This window comes from Gorilla gorilla, chromosome 9 (assembly GCF_029281585.2).
Source record: "Gorilla gorilla gorilla isolate KB3781 chromosome 9, NHGRI_mGorGor1-v2.1_pri, whole genome shotgun sequence".
NCBI lineage: Eukaryota > Metazoa > Chordata > Mammalia > Primates > Hominidae > Gorilla > Gorilla gorilla.
In genome coordinates this window covers 119,712,891-119,736,265 of record NC_073233.2, presented here as the reverse complement: position 1 = coordinate 119,736,265, position 23,375 = coordinate 119,712,891, and the positions used below count along the sequence as shown (strand labels likewise).

General features: G+C 40.6%; 1 protein-coding gene across 7 annotated transcripts in view; it reads left to right on the top strand.

Moving 5' to 3' along the window:
* The window catches only part of ALG9 (ALG9 alpha-1,2-mannosyltransferase), a 97,390-nt gene that overhangs the window by 41,160 nt on the left and 32,855 nt on the right, over positions 1-23,375 (top strand). For all 7 annotated transcript variants that reach the window (XM_019036650.4, XM_055355502.2, XM_019036649.4 and 4 more), the window contains 2 exons: positions 440-587; positions 1,760-1,889. In XM_019036650.4, coding sequence (XP_018892195.3) covers positions 440-587; positions 1,760-1,889 — 278 coding nt within the window. The remainder of the gene's footprint in view (positions 1-439; positions 588-1,759; positions 1,890-23,375) is intronic.

Genomic DNA, 23,375 nt, shown 5'->3' with positions numbered 1-23,375 from the left:
TTTTAGTGTGATTAACTGTACATTTTTTGTCTATTTTTGTTGTTTTTTTCTTTTAATGGATGCTGATAAATTAAGGAAGCCTTAAACTTAAAATGCAAATTTGGGCTAACTTTTCATGATTATATTCTTTCTTATAATCATTGTTTGGATCCATAATATTAAAATATTCTCAAGGAAAATGAAGGTAAAAAGAAGAAGGAGCATAGAGAGGGGCAAGAAAGCCAATTATTTTTTGCAGAATAGGGCCTCTGCTGTAACCATGTTCCCAGCTAGAGAGACATTTTATACCTGCAGAGCAGGCTTCATGCTGGAATGGCTATGGCCCTTCCTGCCTTTTAAATTTCCTGTGGCTTACAGTGCGACATTAATGAGCAGTATAATTTAAGTCAGAATCTCATCTTACTCATCTCTGGCTCTCACTAACTGTTCTCCCTTCCAGGATATCACGGGCCCCTTGATTTGTATCCAGAATTTTACCGAATTGCTACAGACCCAACCATCCACACTGTCCCAGAAGGCAGACCTGTGAATGTCTGTGTAGGAAAAGAGTGGTATCGATTTCCCAGCAGCTTCCTTCTTCCTGACAAGTAAGTTGTCCTTTAATTCCTAGGGTTTTAAACGAAGGAGTAAATAGAGCAGTTCTATATCAGTGTCTTTTAATTTTTGTTTTCTTTTGGAGTTTTCACAGAGAGTTATTGAATTATTTACCACGTCGGAGAGCTGTGGGGCCTGTGTACTGTGTACCTGCCTCCTGTGTTCATTATGCTTATTAGGCTGAGGGCTGGGTCTAGGTAGACATTCTGCACTGCCCATAACTGCAGGTGTCTGGGGACTTCTGAAAATGCCCTGGGTCCTAGGCTTTTGCCAGTGGCTCTTCCTGGGGATTCATATTTACATTTCTATAATTATCTGATGTTAATCCTCTTCTAAAAGTGGTCTAGAAACTCCAGCTAGAAGAGAGAAGACATTCTTGACCCAACAGCAGTGAAAGTTCTCCACCATTATGTGGACACTGGGGAAGGCTGTGGTTAAAATGTCTATACAAGTTTCCTTTATGCTTTCTGTGGTTCTGAGAGTATAGGCCCTAAAGTTCTTTGTAGTTTGCTTCATTTGGCCAGAGAAGAGTCCTGTGTAGGTTAAAGGGAAATCTGGTTAAGATGAGTCATGTTGCTCCATTTGAGAAATGGCTTCAGTAGCTTGGCTTTACTGGGTAGTAGTTTCTTATGCTTCATAAAGACCCTGTGTCAGTCATTAATGATTAAATTAAAACTTGTTTTTTAAGTGTTGACTTTAGCCTTTGCCTTTTACGTTTGAAATAGTTTTGTAGATAAAGATATGTTTGAGGGTTACTCCAGAACAAAGTATTTCTCCCATAGTGTGTTCTCAGTGCCATATATTACATTTCATTCTTTTTCTCTACACCTGATAATTTGCTTTATTTGATAAGTCTCTTTGCCCACATAGTAATTACAATAAGCATTGGCACTTCTCTGGTTTTTTGATGATATGACCATTTGGTTGTGAATTTCACTGCTAACAGTTGGTGAAATGGGTCAAGAGACATCTAATTGTAAATTTCTCAATGATTTTGGACTGACTTGTGACCTCTGCCTCTATGCTCCCTGGTTGAGGTTTTAGCAGAAATATTTTTTCTTCAAGAGAAATGTTTTTCACATGATTTTTCTGGCTTGTTTGTTTCAAGTACATTTAGCAATATTATCCCCCTGTGTTTTTCTTATTCTCCTTGTGTTTCTGACAGTTGGCAGCTTCAGTTCATTCCATCAGAGTTCAGAGGTCAGTTACCAAAACCTTTTGCAGAAGGACCACTGGCCACCCGGATTGTTCCTACTGACATGAATGACCAGAATCTAGAAGAGCCGTCCAGATATGTAAGGGCTACATTCTCTTCTTGCTTCTCTGAAAAGAATTCTATGCCTAAAAGTCTGTTGGCGTGTATATTAGAGCATTGATAAAATGAGAATTTCTTAGAAAGCAATTTTTTTAAGGCCGGGTGCTATGGCTCACACCTATAATCCCAGCACTTTGGGAGATAGGCGGGATAATTGCTTGAGTTCAGAAGTTCGAGACCAGCCTGGGCAACATAGCAAGATCGCATTTCTACAAAAAATTAAAAAATAAGCCAGGTGTGGTGGCTTACGCCTGTAATCCCAGCCCTTCAGAAGGCTGAGGCAGGAGGATCACTTGAGCCCCGGAGTTCAAGGCTGCAGTAGGCCATGATTCCGCTACTGCACTCCAGCCTGGGCAACAGAGTGAGACCCTGTCTCTGAAAAAAAACTGATATTTTTTAGGATGAGGGGTATAACAGCTTTTGTTGAAAAACAGTAAACAGTATCACTTTTATATTCAAATTAACCTCTTTATTTTCTATGTAAAATGTATAATTTAATTTTGAAGGTTTTGGGTAGGCTGAAAGTTTTCTTACGGTAGAAATTTGAACCATTATCCTGAAACTCATATAATTCCTTGGCCTATTAAAATCCTTGATGGGGAACTTTCAAGTTATCAGGTGGACCTTTGACCTAGCTATTAGTATATTCCGGTTTTAACAAATGAACAGTAAAGACTGTTTCCATACTGAATGCCAGGGAGCAGCCTCTGTCAGGGCCATGATCTTCTCCCTACTTGTCTTTACACATTCTGAGATCCCATGCGAATTTTACTTCAGTTCCTTTGAAAGATGACACTTTTGACATTTGATACCTGTGAAATCTTTGATAATGAAAAAGGTAAGAAGTAATAAAGATAATGCTCCTCTTGGGTCACAAAGACAGTGTAAGATCATTGTCTAGAATTATTAGAAAGCACATTTTTTGATAACCTGTCCGTTAAAGAAATATGTAACAGTTTAAATGTCAGCTACATTTAATTTACATTTTCTTATGTCATATGCTTAAAATGTAAAATAGCGAGACTTCCAATTCTCTTCTGAAGCAAACCTGCAGCCACATCTGGTCTTTTGTCTCCCAGATTGGGGCTGGTTAGAGTTCCATGGAGACCCTCAGGGTTTATGAGTGAGATTCTTATTGTATGAGCTTTAACTATAGGCTATGAAAATGGACACTTAAAGACACAGCCTTGAGCTGTTCCCTTTTAAGATAGGCGTTTCTACCACATGGCTTGTATTAGAGCTTTATTCTTTTAATTTAAGGCTCTGATTCCTGTTACAATGGAAATACCCTTGGGCAGGGTAGACTGTTAGAGGTCATTTTAATTTTATCTGCAGATATGAGTCTCCTGAGTGCAGGGCATCATTCTAGAGAAGCTGGACAGTCAAAGGGTGGGAAAATACACTGTCATAGGGGGACAGTATGAATTCAGAGTGATGTTATCGGAGCTTTGCTTTAGGAAGAGGTAGTGAAAATGGAGTAGTAAAAGAAAGAGCGTGGACTTTGGAGTTGAGTAGGCCTGCATTCAAACCTCAGCTCTGTTGCTAAACTCGATAACCTTGGGCAAATTAGTTAGCTTCTCTGTTTAATTTCAGTTTCTGTCTGTAAAATGGCACCTACTTTGGAATTATGATATTTGATATTATATCTCTCTGTAGCAAAAATGCAATGTTCTTATGCTTGCACAAGTGTTCTTAATCTGATAATGGTATATTAGACAGATTCGAGGTAAAGAAACCCAATCTCTCCCCTTCCTTCTTTTTATTGTTTCCCATCCTGGTAATTTTATTCCAGTGTGTCCAGACTCATCATTGCCTTTTCCACCCCAGTGACTTCACTTATATTGGTGACTATGCCTGAACTACCCTTGTGTCTCTTCTCACACTATCAAAATTAACTTCCTCTTTGAAGCGAACTATTTAAGTCCATATTGAGCAGACCTTCCTTTAAGTGTCTTCAGTATTTATCTGTGCAGTTCATTTAGCCGTTTAATTTTCTTGGTCTTAGTTAAATATTTATGATATCATATCTTTCCACATCAAATATGTGAATGCCATGAAGAGAATGACTGCACTTTGTTTCTTTTGTGTTCACCATAGTGTCTAGGACGGTGTCATATACCCAGTAGTTCACTTTTACGTGCTTTCTCAGTGGATAATGAATATTCATCGTCATTGTGGTAATGATGTTGAGAGAAAGCTGGCTAGAAAATCTACAGTGGTCTTTTGCACATTTCTTAGGCTTTTATCACTGGTTGTCTTAGATCATATTTCCATATTCTCTGCTGTCAGACAGTGTTAAATTTGATTAAATGACTCTATATGAGCTTTACCCAAAAGGTGATGATTTTTCAGGATTCCAATAGGAGTCACCAAAATGCTGGCTGATAAAAGCAGGGAAAAACAAGTGATTTATGTCTGCTGGGTAGCAGCTGTGTCCAGCCCTTTGAATGCGAGGATTTTTTTGCTTATCTGTGGTGGCAGAATCATGAAAATTAGGCATGGACCTTTAGCTCTGGGTGGCAGGTTTTAGCCAGCCTTTGGCTTCAATGCTAAGTGCTTCCAGCCTGTCCCGTTTCTATTCTGCACGGAAATGAGGAAAGATGTATGACTTTTTTTATTTCACTATTTTCTTTACCTCTGGGCTAATCAAGAATTAGGAGTGAATAAGTGTAAAGGTTCTGTAGTTTGTACTGTACCATTATAACTATATTGCAGAAATAATGTTTTTGCTGCATATTTTTTCATGGTAGGTATTGAGTAGCTATTGAATATCTCATTATTGAACAGGAAGCATTTACAGGGGTACATGCCAAGATTGCCAAGATTTTCTGCCAGAATCAAGATCTAAATTTGGAAGATACATTCAGTGTCACCTCTTTAGTTCTTGAAAAATTCACATTTTTGTTCACTATTTCAAGGTGAATGATACACTTCCAGCTCCAAATCTAGTATATGATTTAGGAGCTACCTAATCAATGGATGAAACCTTGGAGGAAAAAACAGCTCTTCAGGAGAGAGCTTACAGAAAAAGACTTTTTTCTGACTTTAATTTAATGCTTAAGCAGACTTGCTGGAAGTTTTCCTGTTTTCTTTCTTTTTTAAGAGACTGGATCTTGCTCTGTCACCCAGGCTGGAGTGCAGTGGTGCCATTATAGCTCACTGTAACCTCAAATTCCTGGGTTCAAGTGATCCTTCCACTTCAAGCTCCTGAGTAGCTAGGACTACAGGCATGCATCACCATGCACAGTTAATAGTTTTATTTTTTCTAGAAACAGAGTCTTGCTGTGTTGCCCAGGGTGGTCTCAAGCAATCCTCCCATCTTGCCCTCTCAAAGCGCTGGGATTATAGACATGAGCCACCATGCCTGTCCTCCATCTGTTATCTTTGAAAACATAGATTGGTCATTGATTTTTTTCCTAAGCAGTAATATAGTCAGTTCTGCTGCAATAAGATATAAAGTTATGAAAAATTAATATGTGGTAAAAACCACAAAGCTTATTGGGAAAACGGAGTTAGGGACACAATACTTAAAAAACTTTGTCAGTTAAAAAAGAGATTAAAAATTAGCCATGCATGATGGCTCATGCCTATAATTCTAGCACTTTGGGAGGCTGAGGCAGGAGGATAGCTTGAGGCTAGGAGTTTGAGACAACATAGCGAGATACTCCGTCTCTACAATAAAAAAAAAATAAGTTAGCCAGGTATGGTGGCTCATGCCTGTAGTCCTAACTACTCAAAGGCTGAGGTGAGAGGACTGCTTGAGCCCAGGAGTTTGAGGCTGCAGTGAGCCTACAGTCATGCCACTACACTCCAGCCTGGACAACATAGCAGGACCCTCTCTCTAAAAAAATAAAAATTAAAAAAAGATTAAAAATGGTAGCATGATTTTACATATGTTAAATGGTTAAAAGTGCATAAATACTACAATAAATGTGGCTGTTTACTTTGCAGAAGACTTGAAGTTTGCTTGTGGCCTGGTATTGGAAGGATTGCAGCTTGTAGTAGTAAAAGGATTATCTGAAATCTTACAAAAGTTATAATAGCAAAGGTGAATGGGTGGATGTGGCTTCTAACACAGTGAACTGAGAAGGCCAGTAGATATATTTGTGTATGTGTACACTATGTGTATTCCTATGCTGATTGGTTCCACTGAGTGTACTTTTCTGCATTCACCTAGTGTTTCCTGTGAATTAAATGACATAATCAAATGCAAAAATTAAATTATGCTCAAAGTGTTCCCTAATATATCCCTTTGTTGGAAAAAATTTGCATTTTCGAAACTAGTATTAGAACGGAATTGACTGTATATCAGTTGAAAATATTCTTTATTTCATTCTTCTTTATCCCTGCTTTTCCAATTTAACCAGTAAAAAGAATCATAGATTTAGAAGGGAACTTAAAATGTAGTCTGTGATCTTTTTATTTTATGGATGAAAGAACTGAGATCTAGAGAGATTATAACTTGATAAAGATTAGCCCTAGGATAAAAGGCTTGGTTTCAGGATTCTTCAATATTATTTTCATACCACCTCTTTCTTGTTTTTGTGTGATAGCTAATCATTCTTTGATGTTACAAGGCCAAATAGACATTAAGTAGCTGAGCATTGCTTTCTGTTTGTTTGTTTTGTTTTGTTTTTCAGAGGCAGGGTCTCACTCTGTCACCCAGGCTGGAGTGCAGTGTCATCATCATAGCTCACTATAGCCTCGAACTCCTGGGCTCAATCGATCTTCCCACCTCAGCCTCCTGAGTAGCTGAGACTACAGGTGCTGTAAAGACCCTGTCTCTATGGAGAATTAGGCTGGCATGGTGGCTCACACCTGCAATCTCAGCACTTTGGGAGGCCGAGGTGGGAGGATCACCTGAGGTCAGGAGTTCAAGATCAGCTTGGCCAACATGGTGAAACCCCGTCTCTACTAAAAATACAAAAATTAGCCAGGCATGATGACGTGCACCTGTAATCCCAGCTACTTAGGAGGCTGAGGCAGGAGAATCACTTGAACCCAGGAGGTGGAGGTTGCAGTCAGCCGAGATGGCGCCACTGCACTCCAGCCTTGGTGACAGAGTGAGACTCTGTTTAAAAAAAAAAAAAATTTTAATTAGCCACTACCCCTAGCTAATTTTTAAATTTTTTGTGGAGAGAGGGCCTCACTTTCTTGCCCAGGCTGGTCTCGAACTCCAGGCTTCAAGTGATCCTTGACCTCCCAAAGTGGTGGGATTACAGGTGTGAGCCACTGTGCCCAACTCATTACTTTTTTAAAAAATTACTTTCCATTTCTAGTTTATATATGACAGGTACTTACTTTAAGTAGTAAATATTATGTTTAACAATAAATAAAAATGATCAGGATTTCCCCTGACACGCTTTCCTTTCTTCTCTTTTTCTTCCTTTCTTCTCTTTTTCTTCCTTTCTCTCTCATTTTATCCCTTCTCCTGCCCTTTTTGGAAGTCCTTATTGGAGGAAAAAATAACTTGCCCTATTTGTTTCCTCACTAATTGTTATCAGTCTCGGGTATCAAGGCAGGCAGATTCAAATTGCTGTAATATGTACAGTGCAATTAGATTAGAATCTACTAAGAATTTAATTGGAGAATGTTCAAAATACTTCTTTAAAGTTAATTTTTTGGTATTCATTATGTTGGCATTTAGAAATTAATTGATGTTTCCATGATCTATAATGATTGAATGAACAAAAATTTTTACCTGTGAGTTCAGATTTTTACAGTGCAAGAAATTTTTACTTGTGAGTTTAAAGATTCAATCAACAAATATGTATTTAGCAAGGCTATATGAGAGACAAAAAACTAAGACAGTCTGTGGCTCTGGAGGACAACTACTTTTTAAAATTTAACTGGAGCATATCTAAAAGAGGAAATGAAAAGACAGAAAAATACTTGAAATTTTTCCCTTTCAGATGTTTCCTCCCAGGCCTCCATGTTCTTATTTCAATAAAGGAAATATCATGGGAGGATATTGATGATTGGCTGTTTGATAGTGGCAAGAGCATTGACTGGAAGTTAGGAGAGTCTGATTCTTTTCTGGAATCAAGTGAAATGTATTTTCCTTTTAAATGACTGGGAATTTCTAAGACCATTGACAATTTCTTTGCTCCCCTTTCCAATTTGCTGAAACTACACCTGAAATCCAATTGGAGTGTTTATATTTTAGCTTATCCCATTACCTATTTTCCTGTCAAATATTTTATGGCAGCACAGTTTACCTTGAGACATGTGTCCTGAGCCGGGGCCCTCATGACCAGAGATGGAAGTCTACATGCTGCTTCTGTCCTGGAAGAGATGAGTACTGTTAGAGGCTTACTCTGTGCTGTGTCCTGCTCCAAGAGTGTGATGCTGGTGTTTGAGAGTCAAGATGATGTCACTGAAGACTGCCACCCTGACAAAGTTTCTGTTACAGCTGATGAGGAAAAGCTGTGACAATATTTATTACTACCCAGCTCTCCTTAGCTCACTCCTCCCCTGACAAAATACACATCTTTTATTATTGGGATCTCAACCTCTGTTTCAGGCCTTCTATTTCCTTTGAGAATGTGTAGTTTTGTTTACATCTGGAGTGGTATTCAATTGTTATCCTTAACATATGCTTGTTGATAAGATGTAAACAATGTGATATTGATGATGGATAAATTGGCTTGAAATCCCCCGCTGTTACCTTTTTCTCTTTTGGTTTAGAGGTGCTTATTTGTTCTTCTCTAAAGCTTCTAGTGGGTTGAAACAGAAAGAAGTCACATTTCTTTCAAAATGAGTCCTAAATGCTTGTGTTTTACAAAATTTTAAATTAAGGCATATTTTTAGCTTCGACAGCTGGTTGATATGTAGCCTGTGACTAATGAAATGAAACACATTTTTGTTTCATGATCATGTGTTAATGTCACCCTACAATTTTGTTATTTTCGATGCAAGAAAGAATGATTAAATCTGAAGAAACAAAAAAAATGGGCTCTTTGGTTATACTTGAAGGCAGATTTAAATCCAGTCTTTTGATTTTTGAATTGTAGATGATGTGGTTATGATCTCAGATTTTGCAGTGTGAGATATTTATAAAATTGAGAGAATAAATTTATTCTCTCTGGTTGTAATTCAAGTCATGTTACTTTAGCTTTTAGACCTATGGGGCAGTAGACAGTTGGTGTTTTCAGGGATATAAACTGAGGACTCTCAAGCTAAAAATAGTCACAGTAAAACAATATATATAACATGATCCAGATCTTGTAAAGAAAAATCAGTATCTGCAGAGAAGTTCTGGGATATCCACTAACAGGCTGATGGTGATTCTCTTTGGGTCGGAGGACTGTGAGTGATTTTGTAAGATGTTTTTTGTAATAAATAATGTTTTAATTTCATCATGGAAAAAAAATAACCATAATGGGGGCTGTCACTGTGAAATCTTTGATACCCCTACCAAGAAGATCTGTGGTGGACTTGAGCAACATTGAGTGTGTTTTCAGTTGACCTCGAGTTTCTCTTCCTTGAACATAAGGACTTTCAACTCAAAATTGGAAGATAAGTTTTCTATCAAGTAATTTTTCCCTCTTTGCCTTCAGGCCTCTTCTTAAGTCATTTTAGTCATGTTTAATACTATCTTTGCTACTCTTTCCACAAATTATATCTTGATTACTTCAAAAAAATAGATGTGGTTTACCGATTTACAAGCTCCAAGGAACGCTTTTTTTTAGAAACCTAGGACTAAAGAGGATGCCGCAGTGCATAAGGCAAGTACGTTATTAAACTCTTCCAGGCAGAAGTGAGTTAAGGAATTAAATACAAATTTAAATAAAGTTAATTTTCTGGTTGTTGGGGTTTGGACAGAAAGCCTTGTCTGTCCCGTAATCATGCTCAAGACTGTCCATTGGCGGTGTAATTCCAACAGTTTTGAATCACTGGCTCAAGAAGACAATGATGTATAAATATTATCAGCACAACCATGTTCATCTCCTTTTTTTTTGACGGAGTCTTGCTCTGTCACCCAGGCTGGAGTGCAGTGGCGCAATCTTGGCTCACTGCAACCTCCATCTGTCTGGTTCAAGCAATTCCCCTGCCTCAGCCTCCTGAGTGGCTAGCTGGGGTTACAGGTGCACACCACCACGCCTGGCCAGTTTTTTTGTATTTTTAGTAGAGACAGGATTTCACCATGTTAGCCAGACTGGTCTCAAATGCCTGACCTCAGGCAATCTGCCGGCCTCGGCCTCCCAAAGTGCTGGGATTACAAACGTGAGCCACCACGTCCGGACTCATCTCTTATCTTTAGGCATCTTTTTTTTTTTTTTTTTTGAGACAGAGTCTCTCTCTGTCACCCAGGCCAGAGTGCAGTGGCATAATCTCAGCTCACTGCAACCTCCACCTCCCTGGTTCAAGCGATTCTTGTGCCTCAGCTACCGAGTAGCTGGGATTACAGGTGTGTGCCACCATGCCTGGCTAATTTTTTGTATTTTTAGTAGAGACAGGGTTTCACCATGTTGGCCAGAGCTGGTCTCGAACTCCTGACCTCATGTGATCCACCTGCCTTGGCCTCCCAAAGTGCTGGGATTATAGGCGTGAGCCACCGTGCCTGGGCATCTTTTTTGTTCTTAATCACTGTTAAGTGTTTCTTACTCTTTTCATTCGTTGGTTGATTCAGCCATTCATCCAACTTTTTATTGTCTCTATGTGCTGAAAATAGGTGACAGAAAGCATAATCTCCTGTCTTTTTTGAGACTTTCACTCTTGTTGCCCATCTCGACCCACTGCAACCTCCCACTACTGGGTTCAAGTGATTCTCCTGCCTCAGCCTTCCGAGGAGCTGGGATTACAGGCATGCACCACCCCGCCTGGCTAATTTTGTATTTTTAGTAGAGACAGGATTTCTCCATGTTGGTCAGGCTGGTCTCAAACTCCCGACCTCAGTTGCTCCGCCCGCCTCAGCCTTCCAAAGTGCTGGGATTACACGTGTGAGCCACCGTGCCCGCCAATCTGCTGTCATTTAAGAAAAGTCCCTTATAAGAAAAAAAGGCAGAATTATGGGGAAAAGAAGGAATTGAAAGAAACAGAAACAATGTAGGAAGCAGAAATATTTCCTGATAGATTAAAAATTTGGGGTTCATAAAACAAAAACATATGCTCTTCATATTATTTGTGCTTTTAAAAGAGAACAATCAGGAAATAAGAGCTGCTAGAAATTAAAAATAAAGGAGATTTTTAAAGTCAGTAGAATGATTAGAGGATAAGTTTGAAGAAATCTTTCAGACTATAATAATACAAAACAAATCAAAAACAAAGAGATAGAAAATAGAAAAAGAACAATAAAATCAGAATCCAGAATTTAGCTAATAGGAGATCCAGAAAGAGAAAACAGATGAGACGGAGGAGAGGAGATTGCCAAAGGAATCATGTGAGACTATCCCCAGAACTGAAGGATATCAGTTTTCAGATTGCAAGAGCCTGCAGAGCGTCCCTGAAATGATGAATGAGGAAAGATCCATACCAAGATGTATCAAGTACCAAAAGAAGTTAGTGTATGTTACTATTTGATAATTGAAAAATCAAAAGCTACCAGGAGAGGTGAGGATCGTTTGAACCCAAGATAGTGCCACTGCACTCCATTCTGGGAGACAGAGTGAGACTCTGTCTGAAAAAAATAAAAAAACCTACCAGGAGAAAAAGCTGGAAGAGTTGAGTGGTTGTCTCTGGGAAGTTGGACTGGGGAATCAGGAGGGTACTGCTGTTTTTCATAATAATCTTCTTGTACTAAGTTTTTTGTTGTTTTTTTTTTAAACTCTGGATATATTATTTATTTTGTCATCCAGGCTGAATGCAGTGGTACAGTCACAGCTCACTGCAGCCTCGACCTCCCTGACTCAAACAATCCTCCCACCTCAGCCTCTCAAGTAGCTGGGACTATGGACCTGCACCACCATACCCAGCTAATTTTTTATTTTTTGTAGAGACAGGGTCTGGCAATGTTGCCCAGGCTGGTCTCAAACTCCTAGACTGAAGTGATCCTCCCACCTTGACCTCCCAAAGTGTTGGGATTATAGGCATGAGCCACTGCACCTGGCTGCATATTATTATTATTATTATTATTATTATTATTATTATTATTATTATTGAGACGGAGTTTTGCTCTTGTTGCCCAGGCTGGAGTGCAGTGGTGCGATCTCGGCTCACTGCAACCTCCGCCTCCCGGGTTCAAGTGATTCTCCTGTCTCAGCCTCCTGAGTAGCTGGGATTTCATGAAGGCATGCGCCACCATGCCTGGCTAGTTGTGTATTTTTAGTAGAGACGGCGTTTCTCCATGTTGGTTAGGCTGGTCTCAAACTCCTGACCTCAGGTCAGGTGTTTCCTGGTGATCCGCCCACCTTGGCCTCCCAAAGTGCTGGGATTACAGGTGTGAGCCACCGCGCCCGGCTGTATATATCATTTTGATAAACCTAAAGGTGAATTTAGAAAAGGACATAAGTCTTGCCCTCAGAGTCTAGTAGAAGAAACAAACTTAAAATGTTATTAAACAGTGTACTGAGTGCCATAATGTGCGTAGAGAAGGTGAGAAAACTCTTCGTACTTCAGCCTCACATAAGAGGTAGCATAGGAGTTGAGTCTTAGAGGCTGATTAAGAATTTTCTGGCCGAGGAAGGGGAAATTGACATTCCAGTCAGAAGGAACAGCTTTTGCAAAGGCCTGAAGTATGAAATAACATTGAATATTTAGGGGAAATTAAATGGCTTGAGGTTTCTAGATTTTAGTTAATTGAGCAGAAGCATTTCTCATTTCTTCTCTGTTTCATTGTTCTCACATATTTATGTATGTGATGGTGTTCTCTGGCAAATTTTACATTTGTTTAAAGACAAGGGTTCATGTTTGTCATTAATCCTTCAAACCTTCACAATGCCTGGCATAGGGATTATACACAGCAGGTGATTTTTAAAAATTTAAGTGAAATACTCAAATAGCCCTTCATTTAGTCTTTTTGAGCTAAAGAGAGGCCCCCCCAAACCTTGTTAATAGTAGAAATTTGGACCAATTAGGACTCAAGCACTACCATTTTTCAAGGTTGTTTATATTCCAGTAAGAGTACCAGGTTACAAGCACCTGGAGAACAGGGATCATGTCTAGCTTTCTCCTGTCGTTTGTTTCTAATGTAAATTGACAGAGGTTCGTATTTGGCAGATTTGTGTCCTCACTGGTTTCCTATCAAGTTTGATATGTTGCAGGAAGATGGAATACTTTTCTTTTAGCTATGATAGGTCTATTTCACACAGATGTTTCCGAATTCTCTGTTCAGGGTCATTTATGGAAACTAATTCAAAGCCTGGGAGCCATGCCTTCCTCATGCAACTTAATAAAATTTCATAGGTTGATGCAAATATTAACCTGGGTAGAACTTTATCTATTGAATTTATATTCTTCTGAATGGGTGATGAAAATAACTGTGAAAAGATTTGCGTTTAAAAAGACATTCCCTCTTCTTAGATTGTAAAGTATATAGCAGGAACTGATAATGATGCAAACTAACTGATTAAGCACAGAAATTACGGTAGGAAAAGATTTTATAAGCATGTTTTGCCAACTCTGGATAATTGAAAATTAACTTCCCATTACTTTTTACTTACGCTTTGGTATAATGGCTTTATTCTATTGGCTGAATGCCACTCAAAGTTTATACATCTGATATTGTCCATCATAAGTTGGAAGCTCCTAAAGGGAAGATATCTATCCATGTATTTGTCTTCCTCTGGTCCCCTTTTAAACTGTAATAACAATATACAACCCATGAAGAAAAAAATGGAGATTTTGACAAAAATGGTGACTATTTGTATATATGTCGACTTTAAAGTAGAAATTCTCTAAAATTTGTGTGATTTTTCTTTTGTTTCGTAATTTAGTACTTAACAGGACTTTCTTAATGGTGGCAGTGATAGTGACTTTAGTCATAAATACTAATGAATTTCATTCTGTATCATAGATGCATTCTTAAAATATTTTATATACACTGATATTTTAAAAGTCCGATTTATGAAAGAAACCCAGAATTTGTTATTGTAAAGCAGAAGAAATCAAGTGATCTCCCATGATTTCTCAGATTTCTAAATCTGCATTTTTGTATAAAGTAAGTTTGTTTACTTTGGGATATGTTGTTGAGAACTAAGAGATATCATCCCATTGGGCTTCACTGAGTTGCAGTACCACCATCCTGGGTGTTCACCCTTATGTACTGATTTCACAAGGGGGACAAATAGTTGCAATTCACATAACACCTCTCATCAATTGGTAGTGGCTTACTGGAGCCTGGGATGAAAGAGCATGATGACAGGCCGGGCGCGGTGGCTCACGCCTGTAATCCCAGCACTTTGGGAGGCCGAGGTGGGCGGATCACGAGGTCAGGAGATCGAGACCACGGTGAAACCCCATCTCTACTAAAAATACAAAAAATTAGCCGGGCGCAGTGGCGGGTGCCTGTAGTCCCAGCTACTCGGGAGGCTGAGGCAGGAGAATGGCGTGAACCCGGGAGGCGGAGCTTGCAGTGAGCCGAGATTGCACCACTGCACTCCAGCCTGGGCGACAGAGCGAGACTCCGTCTCAAAAAAAAAAAAAAAAAAAGAGCATGATGACATTGAATCCAAGCTCAGTGGAAGAGTGCCACAATTGATTGGTGATGTGGAATGTGAACAGTGGGAAGGGAAACAACCATTGGAGCTTTCTTTATTTGCCATCACCTAACTTCAGGATAGATCTGTGTGGTGATCTAGGCTCTGTAGATAAGACATGTGACCTGTTCCCAAATCAGACTTTTTATATTGATAAAGCACTTAGAGATGAAGAAGCACTGTAAAAATTCAGAATTTTTCAGGCATGTAAGCCCACAAAATTTCTGTAACCTTTCCATATTTAACATTGGCTTTAAATAGCTCCTTGACATCAACAAATTGAGAGAATTGAATGATCTTATTTTGCCTTTGCCATTTGTGACACGTTCAGTCACAAATGTATCTGTGTTCAGTACTAAAAGCAAGACATAGACTTTCTAATTGCTCAAGACTTGGCAGTGTAAAAGCAAATCCCGTATATTTGTTACCTCCAGCACAGGGCTTTTAATATGGAAATGTATGTAATGATGAGCAGCAGTAGTTTAGAGAAGAGTAGAATCAGCAAAGGGGAGTATATTTGCAATTGTGAGGAAATTGCTTTCTCTACAGTTGCTTTCTCTAGAGTTGAGGAATTGCTTTCTCTAGAGTTGAGAGGGATCTTAGTGGTTTGCACTCCAAACCTTTTGGAAAGGTGGTAAAATCTCTGAGCCTAGGTTAAGTTACTTCCCTAAATCACAGAGCTAGAGGCAGAATATTCAGCGGCCCCATTTCCTGATGCAAATGAAAATATTAGCTAGATTTAAATAAAAAGAGCACTTAGTCGGAGGCAGAAAATACAGAGCTTCTTTTTGTTTGTTTGTTTTTGAGACAGAGTTTCAGTTTTGTTGCCCAGGCTGGAGGGCAATGGTGTGATCTCGGCTCACCGCAATCTCTGCCTCCCGGGTTCCAGCGATTCTCCTGCCTCAGCCTCCTGAGTAGCTGGGATTACAGGAATGTGCCACCGTGCCCAGCTAATTTGTTGTATTTTTAGTAGAGACGGGGTTTCTCCATGTTGGTCAGGCTGGTCTTGAACTCCCAACCTCAGGTGATCTGCCCACCTCAGCCTCCCAAAGTGCTGGGATTGCAGGCGTGAGCCACTGTGTCTGGCTTGTTTTTTGTTTGTTTGTTTGTTTTGTTTTTTGAGACGGTGTTGCATTGTCACCCAGGCTGGAGTGCAGTGGCATGATCATGGCTCACTACAGTCTCAACTTCCTGGACTCAGGTGATTCTCCCACCTCGCCCTCCTGAGTAGCTGGGACTACAGGTGCACACCACCACACCCAGCTAAATTTTTGTATTTTTTGTAGAGACGAGGTCTCACTATTTTGCCCAGGTTGGTCTTGAACTCCTAGGCTCAAGCAATCTGCCCACCTTGGCCTCCCAAAGTGTTACAATTACAGGTGTGAGCCACAGCACCTGGCCTTTTTTTTTTTTTTTTTTTTGAGACTGAGTTGTGCTTTGTCACCCAGACTAGAGTGCAGTGGTGCGAACACAGCTCACTGCAACCTTGACCTCCCAGGCTTAAGCGATCCTCCTGCCTCAGCCTCTCGAGTAGCTGGAACTACAGGCATGTGCCACTGTGCCTGGCTAATTTTTGTATTTTTTGTAGAGACAGGGTTTCACCCTGCTGCCCACTGCTGGACTCAAACTCATAGGCTCAAGCAATCTGCCCACCTTGGCCTCCCAAAGTGCTAGGGTTACAGGTTTGAGCCACTGGGCCCAGCACAGAGCATTATTATAGTCTGTTTTTCTATTGCTGTCATTTTGGAGCATTAGCCACTTCTAATGTTTGTTTTATGGGTGCTTGTTGATATAACCTGTATCTATCCCGAAGTCCCTCAAGTGGGTATTAATGCAGTGTGCTGCCCAGTGCTCTGAATGTCAAAGTGAAGAAATTCAAAGAAGCCTGGGTAGCCGGGCGTGGTGGCTCACACCTGTAATCCCAGCACTTTGGGAGGCCGAGGCAGGCGGATCACAAGGTCAGGAGATCGAGACCATCCTGGCTAACACGGTGAAACCTCGTCTCTACTGAAAATACAAAAATTAGCTGGGTGTGGTGACAGGCGCCTGTAGTCCCAGCTACTCGGGAGGCTGAGGCAGGAGAATGGCGTGAACCCGGGAGGTGGAGCTTGCAGTGAGCCGAGATCGCGCCACTGTACTCCAGCCTGGGCAACAGAGCGAGACTCCGTCTCAAAAAAAAAAAAGAAGCCTGGGGAAACAGCGGAAGTCACTATGACTCTTAGCCAAATGCCTCATCATCTCATTAGTGACACACGTGAGTGGACCATTTCTGTAAGAACAGATTCCCATTGTTCCTACCTATGATCCAGCAAAACTACAGCCAAGGGAATGGGCTTGGCGGAGTCATTGGGAAAAGAAGACCCTGTCAAGCTTGACTCTAGTCTGGCATGGTAGAGAGACATGAGAAATGTAGGATAAGCAGGAGGCTCCAGGGGTTGGGGATGATCTCCAAGGGGCTCTGGCTTTTGGTGCTGCTCTGGGGACAGTGCCAAGTAGGATGTTTGACTGGGGCAGTACGCCTGTCAAACAGTAATGCAGGTGTGTTAAGGTGAGCTCAAGGAGGACAGAAGCCTCCCGTGGAGCAGAAGGGGAAAAGCCCACTTGATCTTGTACAAATACAGAGCATGAAAGTAGGACCTTATAGGAAAAAAATACTGATAATCCATTTTCAAATATGTAGAGCATATGCAATAGGATTTCTTTTTAGTTTTTAAAAAATTTTATTTTTAGAGACAAGGTCTCGCAGTCTTGCCCAGGCTGGAGTGCAATTGTGCAATCATAGCTCATTGCAGTTTCAAATTCCTGATATCAAGCAATCCTACCACCTCAGCCTCCCGAGTAATGAGGATTACAGGTGCACACCACCATACCTGGCTAGTGTGTGTGTGTGTGTGTGTGTGTGTGTGTCTGTGTGTGTTTGGAGACAGGGTCTCACTATGTTCCCAGGCTGGTCTTGAACCCCTGGCCTTAAGTGATCCTCCTACCTTAGCTTCCCAAAGGATTACAGGTGTGAACCACAATACCTGGCCCTACATTTGTATTTTTTATAGTAAAAAAGTTGTGGCTAAAATGGAGTCAAAAAACATCTTAGAACTTCTTTACATGCAGAAAGTTCTGGAAGGTTGCAGAACTGGATTTGATTATCTCTAACATCTTGTCTGTGAATTGAGAAAGGCAAGAAATACCAATTGGGAATTTGAGTTAATGCTATGGTTTGTGTCCCCCAAAGTTCATGTATTGGGAACTTGATCCCCAATTTGTCAGTGTTAGGAGGTGGCACCTAATGGAAGGTGTTTGGGTCATGGGACATCTGCCCTCATGAATAGATTAATGCCATTATTGCAGGAGTGGTTTATCTCGAGAGTCAGTGCCTTGTAAAACGATGAGTTCATCCCCTTCTTGCTGTCTCTTGCCCTGTCTTTGCCCTTCTGCCATGTGCTGCCTTCTGCCATGAGATGGCACAGTAAGAAGGCCCTTACCAGGCGCCAGCACCTTGATTTTGTACTCATCAGTCTCCAGAACTGTAAGGAAGTAAATTTCTTTTCTTTATAAATTATCCTGTCTCAGATATTCTGTTATAGCAACACAGATTGGACTAAGACAGTTGCTCTTAAGTGTGATTCTTCTGTTTATTTCCTTTGGATTCTGTAATCCCTTTCCCAATAGCAGGAACGCAGTCATGGATCTGAATAGAGTCATATATTTTGATGGCACAGTGAGAAGGCCCTTACCAGACACCAGCACCTTGATTTTGTTTAGTAGATTTATTACGATATGATGTGATCTTTATTGTATGGTATTATGGAGGAAATAGATTGTCCTCCAGGGGCTAGAAGCTAAGGGAAGAAATTCTTGGCACTTACAAATAAGCTGGTCATAGTTTTGAACAGTGTGGTGTTGGAAGTTGTCCAGAATCCTGGTGTGGCTGGTCACCATTCTTTCCTTCCGCAAATACTTTTTGACTGCCTGAGATATGCCAGGTACTGTACCAGGCACCAGGTGTATTGTGCTTATAAAGACAGATTCAGTTCTTGCCTTCACAGAGCTTATAAGGTTCAGCTATAAGAAGGCTTGGGCCTTGCTACAGTTGCTCACAGAGGGATTTGAGGAGATGTGATGAATCAGAATTTATTATGTGTTTGGAAGGAAGACATTCTGAATGCTGCTTAAAAGCTAAGTATTAAATTAATAACATATGTCAGCCATTGTGGCTGCTGGATAGCCTCAGTTATGACCAAATTTTACTTAGCTGTGGGCAAACTGTCTAAACAGTTTTTTCAGCTTTAATCCTCCCACTTGCCTAGGAGTTTACAGGGCAGTTGATTTAGATTGATCTTTCACATTATCCCCTTGGACTCTTAGAGGATTCATGATGACAGTTGTTTACCAGAGGATTTTCAGTGACATTTGAGAAATAAGATCTGTCTTCTGTGTGGAGATGGTTTCTCTGTGATGTTCCCTGAACCTCATGTTGGCCCTTGCCAGAGATCTCTATTTTTACAGCTACTTGCGTCATTGTCATTTCCAGCTGATAGATGATTGAATGCAACTTCACATCCTTCCTGTCTTAGGACTTGTGGGGCTTTGGCTCAGGCAGCTGGATAGATAGCAGAGAAGGTCACTGAGAATAGGAGGTTGGACTATTAGTTCTTTCCTTGTCCCCACATGGCATTCTAAACTGTGATAAAATTATTTGATACAAGCATTGAACCCATTCCTCCTGTTGCCTTTTCTCAGTCTTCAGATCCCCATAGTGTTTCTGTAGCATTTGAAATCTACTCTTCACCCAGATTTTCAAAACTGTGTACTTCTTTGATTCTTCTATGTCCTGTCTTCTGGTTCCCTTCATCCTTGGCTTCTTCCACTTCTTTCTTCTGCCCAGTGCTACGGGCATCTTCTCAGCTTTATCTGTGGTCTTTGGCCCTCTCTGTTTGTTTCTTGTCTCTCTTCTACTCTTTCACCTTTTCTTCCCTCCTTCGCTTCCTCTCCCTTTTTTTCATGCATTCTTACACGTATTTGTTAAGTAGACATTTACTTAGGACCTACTGTATGTTTTGTACTGTGCTAGGTTTTTGGCGTAGAAGAATGAATGAGATAGACACAGCCCCAGATTTTATGGAGCTTACAATGAATTTCCCAATTAATTAATAGAATATAATTGTAAAATGTTTTGAGAAGTACTGGTTGATATAAGAGCATGTAATTTAGGCCCTGTCCTAGTTTAAGAGGTCAGTGAAGTCTTTCTTAAGGAAATCATTTTTAGCTGAAATCTGAAGGATGAGTAGGAATTTATGAGGGGACAACAGGGAATGTTCCATGAGTAGGAACAGAAAACAGTTCTCTAACTCAGTATTTTAGTCATATTGGTCTTCTTTCAGTTACAGTTGTGTGCTGCTCAGTGACACTTTGATCTAGGGCAGACTGCATGTTTGATGGTGGTCCCACAAGATTATTATGGCTACACCATACAGCCTAGGTGTGTCATAGGCTATACTGTCTAGCTCTGTGTAAATACACTCTATGATGTTCACATAATGATGAAATCATCTAAGACACATTTCTCAAAACCTGTCTCCCTCGTTAAGTGACGCATGACTGTACTTGAATACACCATGCTTCTTCCCACCTCATTAGGTGTAAGACACAAGTTATCATCTTTCCTCAATGTCACGCAAACCTATTCTTTACTGCAGCCTTGGTTCACTGAATTAGAAATCTTGGTGTCACTGATTTCATTTGAAATAGAAGTGAGGGCCAGGTGTGGTGGCTCACGCCTGAAATCCCAGCACTTTGGGAGGCCGAAGTGGGCGGATCACCTGAGGTCAGGAGTTTGAGACCAGCCTGATCAACATGGTGAAATCCCGTCTCTATTAAAAATATAAAAATTAGCCAGCCGTGGTGGTGGGCCCCTGTAATCCCAGCTACTCAGGAGGCTGAGGCAGGGGAGAATCGCTTGAACCTGCGAGGTGGAGGTTGCAGTGAGCCGAGACCGCGCCACTGCACTCCAGCCTGGGTGACAGAGCAAAATCTGTCTCAAAAAAAAAAAAAAAGAAATACAAGTGAGATTTGTCCTTTCTTCTTTCTTCATTCCCACTGCCATAGAAATATCAGAAGGTGATGTAGAGGCAGGTGGATCCCTTAAGCCCAGGAGTTCGAGACCAGCCTGGGCAACATGGTGAAACCCCGACTCTACAAAATACAAAAAAAATTAGCCAGGCGTGGTGTTGTGCACCTGTTGTCCCAGCTACTTAGGAGCCTGAGGTAGTAGGATCACTTGAGCCTGGGGAGGTCGAGACTGCAGTGAGTTTTGTTTTTGATTTTTTTTTTGAGTCAGAGTCTCGCTCTGTCTCCCAGCCTGGAGTGCAGTGGCGTGATCTTGGCTCACAAGACTGCAGTGAGTTGTGATTTGCACTACTACACTCCAGCCCGGGCGACTGAGTGAGTCCCTGTCTAGAAAGAAAGAAATATCAGAAGGCATTATCACTTCACAACTGAATATTACAGTAGTAACTAGAGTGCTTACTTCAGCTTTTTCCTCCAACACTTTCTTGCCTCATCCTCCGCAGCATAGCTAGTATAGGCCTCTCTTTCTAAGACCCTGTTTTTTATCATCTTACTCCTTGGCTGAAAAACCTAGAATAGATTCCTGATGCATAAAATCCAGATTCTCTTCCTTTGGATCCTCCATTATCAGTCCTCAGACTGTCTCACTCTCGTTTTGTTTCTCAACAAACACCTTTTGGGACAGGTAGATATTCTTCCTCTTCCCCCTGTCAACCATGCTCCTTTCTGTCTTTTTCCCTCTGTTTTCTCTTTAACTTTTATTACCAACTTTAGGAAGTCTTTTCAACTACTGTAGCCTCCAGTGATCTCATCCTCTCTGAACTCTGAATTTTTAATAACACTTTCTGCATTTCATATATGCTAATGTCATTTCCTTACCTAAATTATAAGTTTAAGAATGACTTGGGGCTGGGTGTGGTTGCTCATGCCTGTAACCCAGAACTTTTGGAGGCCAAGGCGGGAGGAATCACTGGAGACCAGGAATTCAAGACCGACCTCAAAAAGTTAGTGAAACCTTGTCTCTATTTTAAAAAATTTAAAAATTAGCCAGGCATGGTGGCACATGCCTGTGGTCCCAGCTACTTGGGAAGCTGAGCTGGGAAGATCACTTGAGCTTGAGAGGTTGAGGCTGCAGTGAGTTATGATCACATCATTGCACTCCAGCTTGGGCAACAGATTGAGACCCTGTCTCCAAAAGAAAGAAAGAAAGAATGGCCAGCTGGACATGGTAGCTCATGCCTGTTATCCTAGCACTGTGGGAAGCTGAGGTAGGAAGATTGCTTGAGGCCGTAAGTTCAAGACCAGCCTAGGCAGCATAGCAAGACCCCCGTCTCTACAAAAAATAAAAATAAGAAAATTAACTAGGCCTGGTGGCGCATGCCCGTAGTGCCAACTACTTGGGAAGATCACTTGAACCCAGGAGGTTGCAACGGCTGCAGTGAGCAAAAGAAAAGAACAAGGACATGTTATGACTTATATGTAATTTTATATACTCTAGGATTCACCAAATAGATACTTAATAAATGCTTTGAGGATGCCTAGAAGATTCCTTCTTTGCTTTTTGATCTGCAATTTTATTGCCTGTCAGGACAAATTGTATCACCCTTCAAATAAATTCAATAAATTCAATACTCAAAAGTGTAAAATCATAGTGCCCAACAACTAATCAAAACTACTAAATTGTGAAGAGGCAAGAAAATGTAACCTAAAACCAAGAAGATTTATTTTGATATCATTTGGTGGATACTGCTAGTTCATTGCTAATTGGGGACTGTGAATGGTTAACATTGTAATCCTTCTGTCCTGTATGTTGGGTTTAACTTGAATTGATAATAGACACTAACCTAGGTTGAAACAAGGATAATTTATTTTAATGGGCTCTAATGTTCCAGGGATTGTTTCTACCAGCTAAATACTCACATTTCATAGAGCTGGTCAAGGATTCCTTCTGATATTCCAGCTATTTTTATAGTCCTTTACAGTTTACCAGTTTTATTTAAATGAATCATCTCATTTAATCCTCATTATAACTCTTTGAGGTAAGTGGTGTTATCTTTATTATCAGAAGAAAAAAATGAGGTATAAGAAGATTGTGAGTCACTCAGCCAGTTTGTGGTAGAACCCAGGCCTGAATCTAGGCTGGCTGACTTTGAACCCCTTTTCTAATAACCTTAGTTGTTCTTGAATGAAGAACCTGCCCTTGATCATACCTAATCATTTTCTGCTGGAGGCCTTTGTCCTTGTGTGTTTGAGTTGTTCATCAGCTGCTTCCCAGAGATGGTGAAAAAGAGGTTAAAAGTTTTTCTAATGGATTATCCTCTTGATTAATATGATTTTGCTTCAGTGTCTTTATTTTTTTTAGTTTCAGAGACAGGGTCTTGCTCTGTTTCCTGGACTGGAGTGCAGCGGCACACTCATAGCTCACTGTAGCCTCGAACTCTTGGGCTCAAGCGATCCTCCAGCCTCAGACTCCCAAGTAGCTAGGACTACAAGTGCGAGCCACCATGCTGAGCCAATTTTTTTAAAAAATTTTTTTGTAGAGACGAGCTGTCACTATGTTGCTCAGATTGGGCCTTGATATCTTTCTAAGACCTTTACTTTAAATGGAATTTGCTTAGGGATGATATGATAAATGAAGCCTAATCTGACTGATACAGTTGCATATTAATTAGTTACCACCCACATCCCTGGTAGGCCTTGTACCCGACACCAAATCTAGATAACCAGACCTGTAGTGTGCCTGGCCAGAAAAAGCCACGTTGAGGTCA